The 14768-nt window shown below is 34.3% G+C and overlaps 1 protein-coding gene across 4 annotated transcripts in view; it reads left to right on the top strand.

Annotated features, from left to right (window-relative positions):
* HDAC9 (histone deacetylase 9) overlaps positions 1–14768 on the top strand; it is a 455657-nt gene that overhangs the window by 212096 nt on the left and 228793 nt on the right. For 2 of the 4 annotated variants that reach the window (XM_087917383.1, XM_087917384.1), the window contains exons 6-8: positions 393–519; positions 2113–2234; positions 13737–13796. In XM_087917383.1, coding sequence (XP_087773509.1) covers positions 393–519; positions 2113–2234; positions 13737–13796 — 309 coding nt within the window. The remainder of the gene's footprint in view (positions 1–392; positions 520–2112; positions 2235–13736; positions 13797–14768) is intronic. The other 2 variants (XM_087917385.1, XM_026706375.2) reach the window with 1 other exon arrangement.

Below are 14768 nucleotides of genomic sequence, written 5' to 3' on the forward strand. Positions count from 1 at the left end.
TATCAGTGTTTCCTAACAACAGCTGTGTAAGTGACTACAACTGATCTAAAATTAGCCTTTGAGGTATCATGGTTGAAATCAGATTTGAAATTGGAATTCCTTATTGTTAGTCCAATTCCCTTAACTATTACACACACTGGTTTTATTTCCCTTTATTGTATTACATGGTTTCAATGAAGCTAAAAGATATGCTACACAATTTTAATCGACATTGTTTTTCTTTTCATTATTTTATTTAATTCTGCCATAGCAATTGCTCATATTAATTGTTCACAATTACTCATATTAAATTTTTATTAGATACTAGTTTGGCTCACAATCAAAGCTAGAAAGCTTCAATGAAATGCATGGGCATATATGAATGGAATGATAAAAAATGGTGTATGTTTTAGGAGCGGTGGCCAGTACTGAAGTGAAGCAGAAACTTCAAGAGTTCCTGCTGAGTAAATCAGCGGCGAAAGACTCACTATCTAATGGAAAGACTCATTCCACTAGCCGGCGCCACAAGCTCTGGCACATGTATGTTTATCTTTTTGCATCTTAAGCCATCTTTGTGGTATCAAATAATAGGACTATTATTCATCAGGGATAAAGTTAATTTAACCATATGCTATTCAATATAGAAGAGAGAAGAGGTACTGCATCTTCCTTACTTTTCCCTTTTGAATTTTCAGATATGTCCTATGAATACAGTATTTTTGATATAAGTCAACTACCAGTCCCATTGGTTTCCCTTAATTCTCTTTTGAATTAAAATAGAATAATTATATTCTACGAATACAATGGCATTTTTTGTCTAAATGAAAATTTTGCATGTTTTTTAGGAAAACTTTCATAATTATGTTGATGATGATGGTGGTAGTCAATGTAGTGGGTCTGTATTATAGCATGTATTATCATAATTGTCTGTTTACAGAAGGAGTAATATATGAGACAAGGGCCAATCTCAAAATACCCATTTATCATGTTTCCCTGAAAATAAGACAGTCTTATATTTATTTTTGGTCCAAAAAGATAGGGCTTATTTTAAGGGGAGTCTCTCTTTTTTTCATCACAAGGCCTATCCCCCACCCATGCATGCACAGGAAGCAGTGAGTGCATGAGTGTGACAGTGTCCGGTAGCAGCCGCAGCCCTCTGACCCAGTTAGCCAGGGCACTCTGTGAGGTGATTCAGGTTTCACTCAATGTGATAGGAAGGCTTTGGAAACTTTCTTGTCATTTATATTCATCATCAATATTGTAATCCATCCCTTTATTTTTTTTAACAAATATTTGTATTTACCATGATTAGCCTCCTTGAATACCAGTGGGAAGGTCTGTATGAATTCTGTGCATAGCTGTGGAAATACAGGCACTAGCACCCTCAAAGCTCACAAGGCTTCCTTGCTCAGGTTGCACTACTGCTTTACGGGTGCGTTCAACTTCACGGTTCAGCTAAACTCTTCAGCTGCTATGGACTTCAGGAAGCCTGGGCGATGGAAACCATAGGCCAGGTTCCTCGCAGCTGAAGCAATCCAACTTCCAATGGAGTGGGCAGGCTCTTAACTAGGACTTATTTTGGGGGTAGGGCTTATATTAAGCACACACTAAAACTCATTCTTGGACTTATTTTCTGGATGGATCTTATCTTCAGGGAAACACAAAGCAAAAGGCTGCTACTCCCTTTAGACAGTCTTATTCCTTCTGGTAAAATTTAAAAGGTTTATAGATGTCTTCCTCTTTTGATGCACTCTTTGATTTGAAAAAGACAAAGCAATAAAATTATAATCAGAAAAAATGGGTAATAGGCAATAATATGAAATCAAATAAGAAAGTTAATAGTTGGAATATATAATTAGGGTCATGTTTACTTTAAAATGTTAAAGACCTGTAACCACACTGTTCACCCAAAGATGTATTTAAAGAAATAAAAATTAAAAATTAAATTAAATTAAATTAAAATCAGGTAGCAGGAACTTGCTTTTTCCAGAGGACAGATCTCTAGACTTATATCTCCTGAATTGTTGGGAGAGTGTTAGGTGTCTGGACATTTTGAGGATATGATACAGCAAAATCATTTCTAATTTGTAGATTCATAAGTAATACTAATCAATGATAACTACTTTTTCATAGGGCTGCCCACCATACCTCACTGGATCAAGCTTCTCCTCCTCTTTGTGGTACATCTCCTTCATATAAATACACATTGCCGGGAGCACAAGATGCCAAGGATGACTTTCCACTCCGCAAAACTGGTGAGCATATTAAAAATGATTTTAAATGACAATTTTATTCTGTAACCAAATGAACCTTGATCTAATCATAATATGTAATACTTTGAGGTTGGCTAAGACATAATTATATATGCTAAATGGAAATCTTGTTTTCATTTCACAACAGTTGCTGATTATGATTATATGAGTGGAGGATATTCTGGTGCTGGTGGAGGAGGAGGAGGATGGTGATGATATTTTATCCTAACTTTTTAAATAGATGGTTTGGTCAGGTCAAGGCAGCAAAAAAGCCTAATATTCCCATCATCCTTCTATTTTTCCCACAAAAAATAATCTTGTGAGTTGGGCTGAGAAAGCGTGAATGGCACAAAGTTAACCAATTGGCTTTCATGCCAAAGAGGTCTAGAATTCATGTTCATTATTACCCCTCACTCTGCATGATTCTTTTGAAAATACTATAGCCCAGGAGTGTCAAACTTGATTTTATTGAGGGCTGCTTCAGGATTGTGGTTGACGTCAGAGGCCAGGGTGGGCATAGCCAGCTCAGCGTCACTCATGTTGGGAGCATCTGTGTTGGCCAAGGCAGGACTTCCTTCAGACCCTCCCTCATTCTCATTATAATCTCCCTTCCTTCCTGCCTGCCTGCCTTTTCTTCTGTTTCCTTCCATCTTCCGTCCTCTCTTTCCTTATTTTTCCTTCCATGCTCTCTTCCCATCTTCCCTTTTTTCTTTTTCTTTCTCTTTCCTCTTTCCCTTTCTCCTTTCCTGTCCCTTCTTGCATGCTCAAATGCAAAAGGGAAACATTCTTCTTTTGTTTTATTTTTAGTGTGTTTTGCTATCCCTCTGCCAGCGAAATCGGAGCTCCCCGGAGCTCTGTTTTTGCTGGCAGAGAGCTTCAGGAAGCCACTGAAAATGGGCCCTGTCTGTGGCCCTCCTGAGTTCCGTTTTCTCTGACAGAGACACTGCAGGCTGGTCATTTGCTGTTCCCAGGGCGGCCCCATGGGCCAAATCTAAGTACCCATGGCTGGATCCAGCCCATGGGCCTTGAGTTTGACACACCTACTACAGCCACTAATCATGTAATCATTGAAAAATGATTACAGTTGAAAAATCTTGGTGCTTATGATTTAGAGGGGTTTTGCAATAAAGTATATGAATGAATGGATAATTCAATATGTTATGTTAAAAATCTACTACATTTTAAATTAATAGTTACAGGCATAGATTGAACAATTTGATTTCAGAAAAAAACTATCCTGTAATCTGCAACTCTTACACTGCAAAAACATGGTTATACAACTCAATCAGGGCAAAGCAATAAACGCAATCTACATAGACTTTGTAAAGCCTTTGGTTCAGTGGTACATGACAAACTACTACTAAAACTAAAATCTTACGGTATTTCTGGACACCTGCATAACTGGATAGAAGCATTCCTGTCAAACTGACAACAAATAGTCAAAATTTGGAGTGTCCTATCAAATTCTGTACCTGTCAACAGTGGTGTCCCCAAGGCAGTGTTCTAGGACCAACTCTCTTTATAATCTACATAAATAACCTCTGTGATCATATTAAGAGCAACTGTGTTCTATTTGCTGATGATGTAAAGCTATTCAACACCACAGAAAATACTGTTACCCTTCAAAAAGACCTCAACTATGTTTCAGAATGGTCAAACAAATGGCAACTTCAATCTCAACATATAAATGCTTTGTCTTACATATTGGCAACAAAAATCAGAAAATAAAATAGAAGCTGAATATTCAAGACCTTGTTGATGATCCAAACTCTGTCAAGGATCTTGGAGTACTCATCTCTAATGATCTAAGTGCTAGAGCCCATTCTAACTACATAGCCAAAAAGGCATTAACAGTTGTTAACCTAATCCTACATAGCTTTTTCTCTGGTAATATCACACTACTAACTAGAGTATACAAAACATTTGCTAGACCAATACTTGAATACAGCTCATCAGTCCGGAACCCACATTACGTGTCTGATATTAACACAGTTGGGAAAGTCCAGAAATATTTCACAAGAAAAGTTCTCCACTCTAATACTTGTTGCAGAATACCTTATGCCACCAGACTTAAAATTCTAGACCTAGAAAACCTAGAACTACACCACCTTTGGTCCAATCTAAGTATAGTATATAAAATCATACATTGCAATGTCCTACCTGTCAATGAATAATTCAGCTTCAACCATAATAATACAAGAGCACACAATAGATACAAACTCAAGGTTAACTGCACCAAACTTAATTGCAGGAAATAAGACTTCAGCAGCAGAGTGGTCAATGTCTGGAATACTCTACCTGACTCTGTGGTTTCTTCCCCAAACCCCCAAAACTTTAACCTTAGACTGTCTACTATTGACCTCACCCCTTTCCTAAGAGGTCTGTAGGGGACGTGCATAAGCGCACCAACGTGCCTATCGTCCCTGTCCTATTGTTTCTTTTTATTTATTTTTATATGTAACCATTTCCTGTATTCATAACTGTTTATACTTATACCTATTATCTTGTAAGCGATTGACTTATCAAATAAATCAATAAAAATTAAAAAAAACTGTAGAAAGCATGTAGCCATGGTGATGGAATGATGGAAGAGATGCTTTGAACAGCACCTCTGTGCTATTAAATTCAAGCAATGTTTCAGCATAAACTTGAAAAAAAGTATGTTTTGGTTTTCAGAAGTCAACTCATTAAAGCTATTCCTAAAATATGAGGATCTTTTTTAAAGCTGATGAGTAAGCCTGAAAAAAAAAGTGGCTGCTTTAAGGAAAAGCAGAGAGGCGCCATTCTTGCATAAGTGCAAGATCCAAAAGAATTTAAAAATCATTTCTGAAAGAGGTATCATGTTCATGGATATTTCCATTTTCTTAAAAAAATATTTTTCTGGTAGATTTATAAACTGTTCAGTTAAAAGTTTAATGTCCAAACTAAATAGCTGTTTTGAAATTCTTTTTAGAATTCTCTTTTTAACAATACTTTACATATACAAAAATATAAAGAATTAAAAGGACTTCCCGAAACCTTTTTATTATTTTTCCCCTTATTCTAATATGGTGATCCTTTAAAATGTTAGGGGTGTGTGTGTGTGTTTGTGTTTGTCATTTGCTTTCCCATTTTAAAAAATTCCTTTGAAAGGCATTATCAATATTTAAGAGGTATAACACTGTTGATTGGTAAAGTTAAACATTTTCAAACTTTTTAACAGTATTGTTCTGTATTGCAGCTGTTAATACTCTTATATCTCCATGGGGGTTTCAAAATATTCTTTAATTCAATTCTCATTGTCTATATATGAGCTACAGCATAATTAAAAACAGATGTTTTCTATACATTATTCCAAATATTTGGGCACACTGCACGTCAGCTGCAGAGAGAATACACAACTATAAGATTCTTTTTAAAAACCCAGGGGTGAGAGAAAAGGAGAATGAAGTCATTTCATTTTGGCTACTTCTGTAATCAATGCAGTTGTGTGCAAAATGTTAGCATAGTAACTACTTTTTAACGAAAATAATATTTTTCCATCACAAGTTTATCATTTGGTTGCCATTCTACATAGATTTTGTTTAAGTAATAGACTAATACTAAATTGACGGGGGACTAATTTCAGCCCGCAGCAACATATTCACATTCAGCTTCTAATAAGTACTTGACAGTTTTAGAGGAAAAACAACCGGAACTGGGATGACACAAGTGAAATGACCCTAAACTGATCAGGGTGGCTACAGGGCATCCCTTAGGCAAAGGGGACATTCTGGAGCCTACTGCATCCTCATGGGACCATTCCTGACAAAGCTGTCCCATGAAACATTCAAAGAGTAAGGAGGAAAGAGAGAAGCAGGTTCTTTTTTGGCAAATGTTTGACCTTTGTCACAAGAGTGGATTTTTCCTCTTTATCCTTTTATTTGAGCTATGAATGGTGAGTGTCACTTGTTTCTGATTCAGGCAATAGATGAAAAGTATAGGCTTTTCATCTAATTTTGAAGAAGTTGCTTCATCAGCATTAGGTTTTGTTTTGTCTGAGAAAACAAGGAATCCCTGTTCTTACCTCTAACTATGCATTTCAAATTACATGATTACAAATTCAAAGCAGAATGTATTAGTTGAAATGTCTATTATTTTAAAAGTTTGGCTATTGATTCTCTTATTTGCTCTGTATGATTGGCAATTGTAACCAAGAAGGCAAAATTGATGGTTTGCAAATGTTGCCTACACGTGAACTGTCTGTATGGTAGAAAAAGAAGTTCTGTTATATAACTGAATTGAAAGATAGGGAATCAACTTGGGGAAATAAGTTATCTCCAGACTACTTCTAAATAAACTGAAACTTAGTTGGAGTAAATAGATTCTGTGAATGCAAAAATGCTCAGTAAGCATCAGGTGACTCCATCTTTGAAGTTAATCAGCGTAGACAGTAGTGAGATTGCAGATAAATTAAGGTGTAGAGGAAGAAATGAATCACTGGACAAAATAGATTGATGAAATTCAAATTGTCCCCAAGTATGACATCAGATTTTAAAAAAATATTTTATCAAAATTTCAATATTGCATCAAAGCTACCCTTCAGGTATAGAATAGTATGTAGTTCACTTATTGAACTTTTATAAATTGATTATTAATTATTAAATTTAATTGATTAGAACTTTTTATAAGAATACTTTTTTTTTATAAATAAGTAATACAATAGATTAGGGCAACTGTCTCCAATTTGGAACTTTCCAGTAATGCTGCCAGACAGTTTTATGTCTTGTCTATAATGGAGCAATTCAAGTAGACCACACAATGGAGCCCAAACTGCAATCTAAAATTGATATTAAACTGATAGATATATTGAAAGTGATAGTGATATTAAAAGACTTTTCTTTTTTCAAACACCTTGTGAAATATTTCAGAATTGAGAATCAAATGCATACATTTCCATTCTGCATGAATGAAGGCAAAGTTGTAATTGCAACTATCTTAGTTCAATGCTTGTACAATATTTAGTTGTTTCATATCAAGCAAACTCCTCATTTATTAATCATATCACTCACCTTATGAAAAAAAAATCCTCAAAATATTAGGCTCCAATAATTGTGAAGTTGCTTGATATTTAAACATTTTCTTCCCTTTTTAAGGAAGCCACAGTCTGACAGTCTGATAAAGTAATGGGATACTGTAGATCTCTAGTAACAGAAATCGGTAAGGAGGGAATCTTGTAGAGCCTCACACAAATAAAGCAGAACCCCTTTGCTACTGTAAGAATTTGTACATGGAATGGCATTTCTAGTATATACAGCACAAACTCTCATCTTAGATGAGATCACAAAGCTGTCCCTCTTAGTTATGGCTATATATCAAGACTTCTAAAGCAGATTCTGTCGGTTATTGATAAAGGATCTCTTCCAAGTTAAGGAAAAATTTATATTAAATATGTGCTCAGACTCAGTATGTTGGAGCTCTTTTTGAATAATGGCACTAGTTTTATAGTCTTTCTTGATTTTCTCATGGGAAAGTAATATAAATGAGAGTGATTCCTCCCAGTTGGCTTTCAGTGTTAGCAATGCAAATCATGCTGAAATTGTACATAATTCTCTTCCAAAGGAAAGGAAATAGCTTTTCAATAGTTTTCCTCAGTGTCCGATTGACTTATAGTGATATACAATTAAGTCTGTAAAATTACTCTACCAGATGGAAGTTTATGCTATGCATGAAGCTAATTAAGTCAAACTTATTTAATAATTCAGATTAAAAATCCAAATCATAAAGTAATTTTATTTTAATTAAATTCTATGGGGAGGCAAAAACAGATTAACATTGTCATTTTTGTCTTAAAATATATAGATGTTCATTTGTTCCTGGCAATTCAAATTATCATACAGGATTCTTCCTGTGTTATCCCTGTAACAATGCTAATGATTTACTTAATGTCACCAGAGTCCTTCATAATTGAAGAGGAATTTAAATATTGATTTCTTAAAATAATTTTTCAAATAACACATTATTTTAATAAGAAATAGACAATTTATTTATCCATTTATTTCTAGATATTTCGCCCTAATCCTTTTTTTTAAATATACATCAACATCAATAGATGAACAGTGTGGCATCTGGGTATCATTCAGTTTGATACAAATAGCAATAATAATGTTAATAATATTTGTTACATTAGTCAATCGTATTTAATCCTTGTATTAATATACATGTTTGTTTTAAAGTAGTTATTCAATGCTTTAATGTTCCATTTTAATGCCAATCACAGTATTATTTGAGCATGCATAGTAATGATATCTTTCAGCTTCTAATCTTTCAATCTAATTATTGCTTTTATTCTAATATATAAAATATGTGTATGCCAATATTCCCCCTTCTTATTTCTACCTCTATTCTAGCTTATAGTCAAGCCACCATTATTAATACTAGTGTTAATGCACATGTTTATATTGAGATATAATCCTTCATTATTTAGTTATTCAGTGTTTCAATGTGCCATTCTAGTGCCAGTCAAACATACATACTGCAATAATACCATCTTTTAGCCTCTAATCTTTCCATCTAGCTATTGCTTTATATAAAAGTATGTTTTCTTTCTTTTTTTTTTTTGGTATTTGTTTTATTTGTGGCTTTTCTTTAACAACCAACATTTTTTTGTGAATAGTGTAATGACTGGGTTAATATATTTTCCATACAATGCTAACATAATAATACAATTACATATACAGAGTTTTTATCTTCCAACTTCTAACCTTGATATGTTCATTATAATTATAATATAATCTTTTATGTATCAATATATATTATACTATTTTGCCTTATTTGTACTTTTACTTACTTCTTTATTTTTTGTTTGTTGGGGTTTTTCTGTAATCACCTCGTTATCTTTAAACAATGCTGTTCTTTCTTTATGATTTATCATTTTCTCCAAAAATATATCTAAACGTCAATAACATTTCTTCATACAATATATTTATTAACCCGTTGAGTCACTAATATTTTAATATTATAAATATCACTCAGTGTTCAACCACATTTTCAATATCTCAATTTTGTGTAAGCACCAATATAGCCAATAGTTAATAAGATCAATCCTGAAATTATATCTCTTTAAGTCCCCAAAATTATGTCTAAATATCCTGAATTTATAATCCTTGAAATCCATATATTTCAGTATATTTTTTGCACCCTTTTAATCATAGTACATTTAAATATACCTACTCATAGTCTTCCACCCCATAATCTCAAAATATTTATGGTTATAATAAATTATATATCTATATATGTGCTACTACTTTCCCAATTTAAACTTTCCACTTATTTCTATTGGTTTTTAATGTAATGCAAAATATTATGTCTCTATCAATCATCTCTGAGCATTTTTAGAATTTTATCATTTATTGATTTTTGGTGATTCTTTTATATTTCTCTCTTGGAATCCTATATGTCTTTCTAGCATTTTTACACAAACTGATTGTTCCCTCTGCCTTACCCTTTATCCCCTTCTGTTGCATCTTTTGAATATCCATCCATAACCTTTTCATTATTTTTAGTATGTCTTCTTTTTCTCTCTCTATTCTACTGTAAGCTCTTGAGGGATTATCTATTTGATTTTTAGTATTTATTGTTATATTTTTTCAGTGTTTTAATCTTCTTGCAATTTATTTTGCTTTGTCTCCTCCGCCACTCCTAATTTCTATCTGCTGTGTATTATATTCATCTTTTGCCACAATTTGTTGAGGGCCTTCTACTTTCAGATCTTTATATATTTAAATACATAATGGGAATTTAAATATTCCCATCAACTCCTTATAATTCTTTGTTGCTATTTCTAACATTTCTTTATAAAACTTTATTGTCTCCTGCTGGGTCATATTGTACTAAGTTAACATATCTCTAATATTCCAATATGCCAATATCTAAAAACTTTAAAAATCAATTATTAATAAAATTTAGTCAATCCCAGAATTATTTCTCCAAATCCTCTAAATTTCTAGTACTTAAATGCTATAAGGTGGTGCTTTTCAGTCTTTATAATTTCTAGTTTACACTTCCCAATTGTCCAGATTTTAAAGTCTTATTTATCTTTTCTTTCTATCGCTTTTCTTCTTTTGCTTCGTAGGATAATCTGCCACATGATGTTAATAATCCAAATCCAATTTAATCCACTAGGTTTCTTCAGATCTTTCAAATCCACTTTTCAGTGCCCAGTTCAAATAAAGTTTTAGTGTTTAGTTTAGTTAGCCTTAAGGATCTTCAAAAAGCTCAGTAAATATTTCCCAGCATCCAGATCACTGACTAAGATAAAGCCAAGGTCAAGTAGCCCTCCAAGTATTGTTTACTTTCTCTCTTTTCAACACATTCCTTTCACATGTTGCAGTAATCTTCTTCCTCAATAGATGGCTCCCTCACTCCCAATTCCAGCATTCAACAGAGTAAATAAAGTCAAAAACAGCTGATTTTCGGGGGTAGAAATAGAATTTAGAAAAGCAATTTCTTCTAATAATCACTTTTCATAATGTTATTCAGCTTTTCCAGCTTTCTATATTTTAACTTATCCTTTAGATTTTTCTTTTACTTCTAAGTCTTTAATCTTCTTTAGTTTTTGGTGTTTGATCTTTCACCATAAATCCAATTGCTGCTTTCTTAACGTTTGGAGGACCATTTTGGAATTTTTAACTTGGGTTAAATCTCTAAGGTAACAGTTGGAAGTTAACTCTCCTGGTTTCACTGTCCACGCACTACTACAGCATGAGATCTTAGTGTCCTGGTTGTCCCAGCTTGGGACAGACCAAAATGGCCATCATCCCTGCTGCCATTCGGAAGAGCTTTCTTCAGATCAACAAGGAAATTGAGGTTTCCTCATGATCAACAAAGAGCCTCTCCTTTCTTCACCACCCCTCCAGAGAAGCTTAATCCTGTAGGGTCCCCCAGCAAGCAGTTGGCTGCATTTCATAGAGCCTGGTGGAGCTCCACTATTTTCCAGCCATTCTCGCCACTAGGTCAACCAGAAGTCTGAAAAGTTTGTATTCTTACTTCTACCTCTATTCTAGCTTTTAATCAGGCCAAACATTATATTAAAAATATTTCCTTTCTATCCATCATCTCTTGTCAGTTTTAATATTTCAATTCTTATTTGTTTTTTAGCTTGCCTCCGATACTCCTCTCTTGGATCTTTGTCTCTATCTACCTCTGTGTCTTTACTATTCAATCTAAATATCTCTCCCATCTCTATCCCACTATGCTGTCAGGCCTCCAGAGTGTCTACCGAAGTTCCTATCTTCCTTTCAAAAGTATCTTCTTACTTATCCAAATCCATTTTTAAATCTCTTAAAGTACTTTTCCCTTCATTTGTTTCATCAGTCACCATTATCTTTATTGTCTTCTTCTTCTCATCTTCCTTTTTTATTTGCTGATTTGTCTGTTCTATCTTTTCCTCCATTCTTTCTGTTGTTTCCTCTCTTTCCCGGACTTTTTGATCTTCATTCATATAAGTTGTAGGGTATTTTCTATTTTCTCATTTATGCCATGCAATAGGTTCTTCATCTCCCTCTGATTCTTTGTCATGGTGTCTTTAATGCTTTGAAACATCAATGCCATTTCTTTTGAAATTTCACTCATCTCACCCTGATGGAGCATCTTGTCTTATTTTAGTAAGTCCCACTCTTGTGCAATAGTCCAATATATTCAATCCCAATGTTGCTCCTCAGAAAGTACAATAATCATAGTTCTTTATATCTCAGGATTATTCAATCAGTTCCATTTAGATAGTCCAGGAAGCTTTCCAAAAGTCAAAAGTCACTTTACTTAAGAGTCTTCCTTATTCTCACAATTGAGTCTCCAGTAATCATAAAATAGATAATTATAGAACAGTAGGTATCACCACAGTCATCCATATGAATGCTGTTTATTTCCAATCTTTATCCCTAGTCTTTTCTCTATACATAAATTGGAAGTATAGATGCTCTAGAAGAGAAAATCACAATCATAGCAAATTTTGATGAACAAGCCTAATGCAATAGATTCCAAGGAAGGAAGGAACACATTCCAAAGAGGACAAGTTTCAGCATAGTCTGGAGCTTGATCATGTTAAGAGGAAGAATTTTAGAAGAGCCACTCTCTAGAATCTTCCAGGACATATCTGTGAGATGAGGGTAGCATAGGTTTAATCTGGTAAGATTCTGTCCATGTGGTGTAAGCGAATAAAAAAATTGAACTTTAGTTGGATTTCTTGAAGGTTACTCTTGGGCTAGGCCTGACAAATTCTGGCCTTCCTTAAAAATGGTAAGGGCATCTTTACCCGCTTGACTTACCTATTTATAATCCTTAGAAGCATACTCCTCAAAGTGAAAGGAAATTTCCATCAACAGAATAATACTCATGCTTTCTATATATTTTTTCAAGCCAAAGGTCAGGCTTATTCTTTAAATAACAAATTGGGGAATGAATTCCCCAAAATAAGAAGAGTTGGATTAAATAAGTGGGCTGGACTAAAACATTTTCATAATGCCACTCTTTTAGAATTGCTTTTCACTTGTTAAAATACATGTTAGAGTATAAAGTTTAATGATGCCACCACTGTCCCCAGGAATGGTGAAAGAATAGGGTCTATGTTGCCTTTCTAAAAGATAGGAGCATGAGATGTCTCCAAACATTAGATGGCAAACTTTCCACAGGACTAGAATAGGGTTGGAAAATGCTTGCTTCTTCTATTCCATATTTCTAGCTTTCTGAAGATGAGAATGTGGAACAACTCCTGAGTAAGCCACACTAGATGGGAAAATTCTGTTCAGACCAGATGGTACTGGAGGAAATGTGAAAATGTTTTATATGTGAAAAATAGCACTCGAATTTGACCTGGAAAAAGTACCCAACACAATGCCAACAAGAGTGAGGTAAACCAACTAAATGGCTCTAACCCATTAGCAGTTGGTTACTATATTCTGTACTGAAGATGACTTTGAATTTTCCAATTCATCTTCCAAAACAGTCCCAACTTTCCTTAAGAAACCCACATATTTTAGATTTTTATGTTCTGAAGTCAAACTAGGTGGTGGTCCTATAACTACAGAGAATTCTAGAGAGGATGATTTATCTATTGCCATATTAGTTGAGATTCACACCTGGCTATGGTTGCTTTGCTAGTTTATCTCTGGCAAGGCTGAAATGGAGAACTGTGACTGTCCTGGTTTTGTTGAACTTTGGGGCATGGTAATTGGACATTTTTCAGGGTTGAAAATGTGGGACATTGTTTTACAGTAGTTATCATTCTTTCTGAGTAGTCAACAGCAAACAAGTATGTATCTGGAAAAACAACATGTTTCTGGGAAGAGATCACATGCTCAGATTTCCCATTATAAGGATGCCCTGCATTCAACATTTACATGAAGCTGCTGCATTAGGCCATTCATTAATACAGAGTGAGGTAACATCAGTATGTTGAAGATAGCGAGCTCCACACCTGTACTGACACTAATAGCCTGGAATAGTTGTGAATCCAAAGGCCTTATCAATCTGAATATGTTCCATCTGTAGGTTATGTGGAGAATCAAGGAGATCATCTTGAGGAAAAGGTAGTGTTTGGAAGAGATTCAGGTAGGATTCTCCTGATTCACTGAGCTATAAACTGGTGTAGAATGTGTGGGTAGTAAATTATGCTGGATATATAGCAAAAGTAACACCCTACTAAATGAGCTGCAAAGGCTACAGTGTGTTTCTAGATCCAATTCAAGGTGCTGGTTATCATCTTTAAAGCCCTACTTGGGCTTGGGACTATGTTACCTGAGAAATCATCTTTTCCCAAGAATCTCTATCCATCCAATTTGATCCAGAAGATTGGGTATGCTGCACATCCTATCATCCAGAGAGTTGACTGGCAGGAACTAGAAGATGGACCTTCTCTATCATAGATCCTATTTTGTGGAATATCCTCCCATTGGAGATTAGAATGGTCCAAACCCTGTTGGCCTTTCATAACACTTTAAAATTTTGTATATGTTCCTAGGCCTAGAATGTGTTAGGACTCTCTTTCTTGGATTTACTATTAATTGCTTAATTAACTCACCTATTATATGTATTTATTTTTGTGATACTTTTACTATTTTTAATTGTTATATGATTATAGATCGTAAGTCACCCATAGTCATTAGGTTGAGATGGATGGCTATAAAAATTGAATAATGGAATAAATAAGGTAAAAGGGAGAGGAGGTAAAGCACAATAAGTCTTGCAAGATTGATATCAGCCTTTTGGGATAAAGTATATCAGGAAATAGAGTTCTTATAATACTAGAACTATACTTTTTTGAGATAGGCTATAGTAATCAAATTTTGCAACTCCAATTGCATTTTACCTTCCTTCCTCTTATCTCCCATTGAATACTTCTTGATTCTTAAAACGTACAGAATATTTTAGCTTCTTTTCTTATATAATAATTTTTATTTCCTTCAAGGCCATCCTGGTTCTCTACATGTAAAATTGTGCTCCTATATGGAGCTGATTCACAATCTTGAGTTTCTCTTGGACTCAAACTTATTGAACAGTAGGTGGAGGCCATGACAAGGACAG

Source organism: Pseudonaja textilis, chromosome Z (genome assembly GCF_049901715.1).
Source record: "Pseudonaja textilis isolate UNSWEBS1 chromosome Z, rPseTex1.2, whole genome shotgun sequence".
Taxonomy (NCBI): domain Eukaryota; kingdom Metazoa; phylum Chordata; class Lepidosauria; order Squamata; family Elapidae; genus Pseudonaja; species Pseudonaja textilis.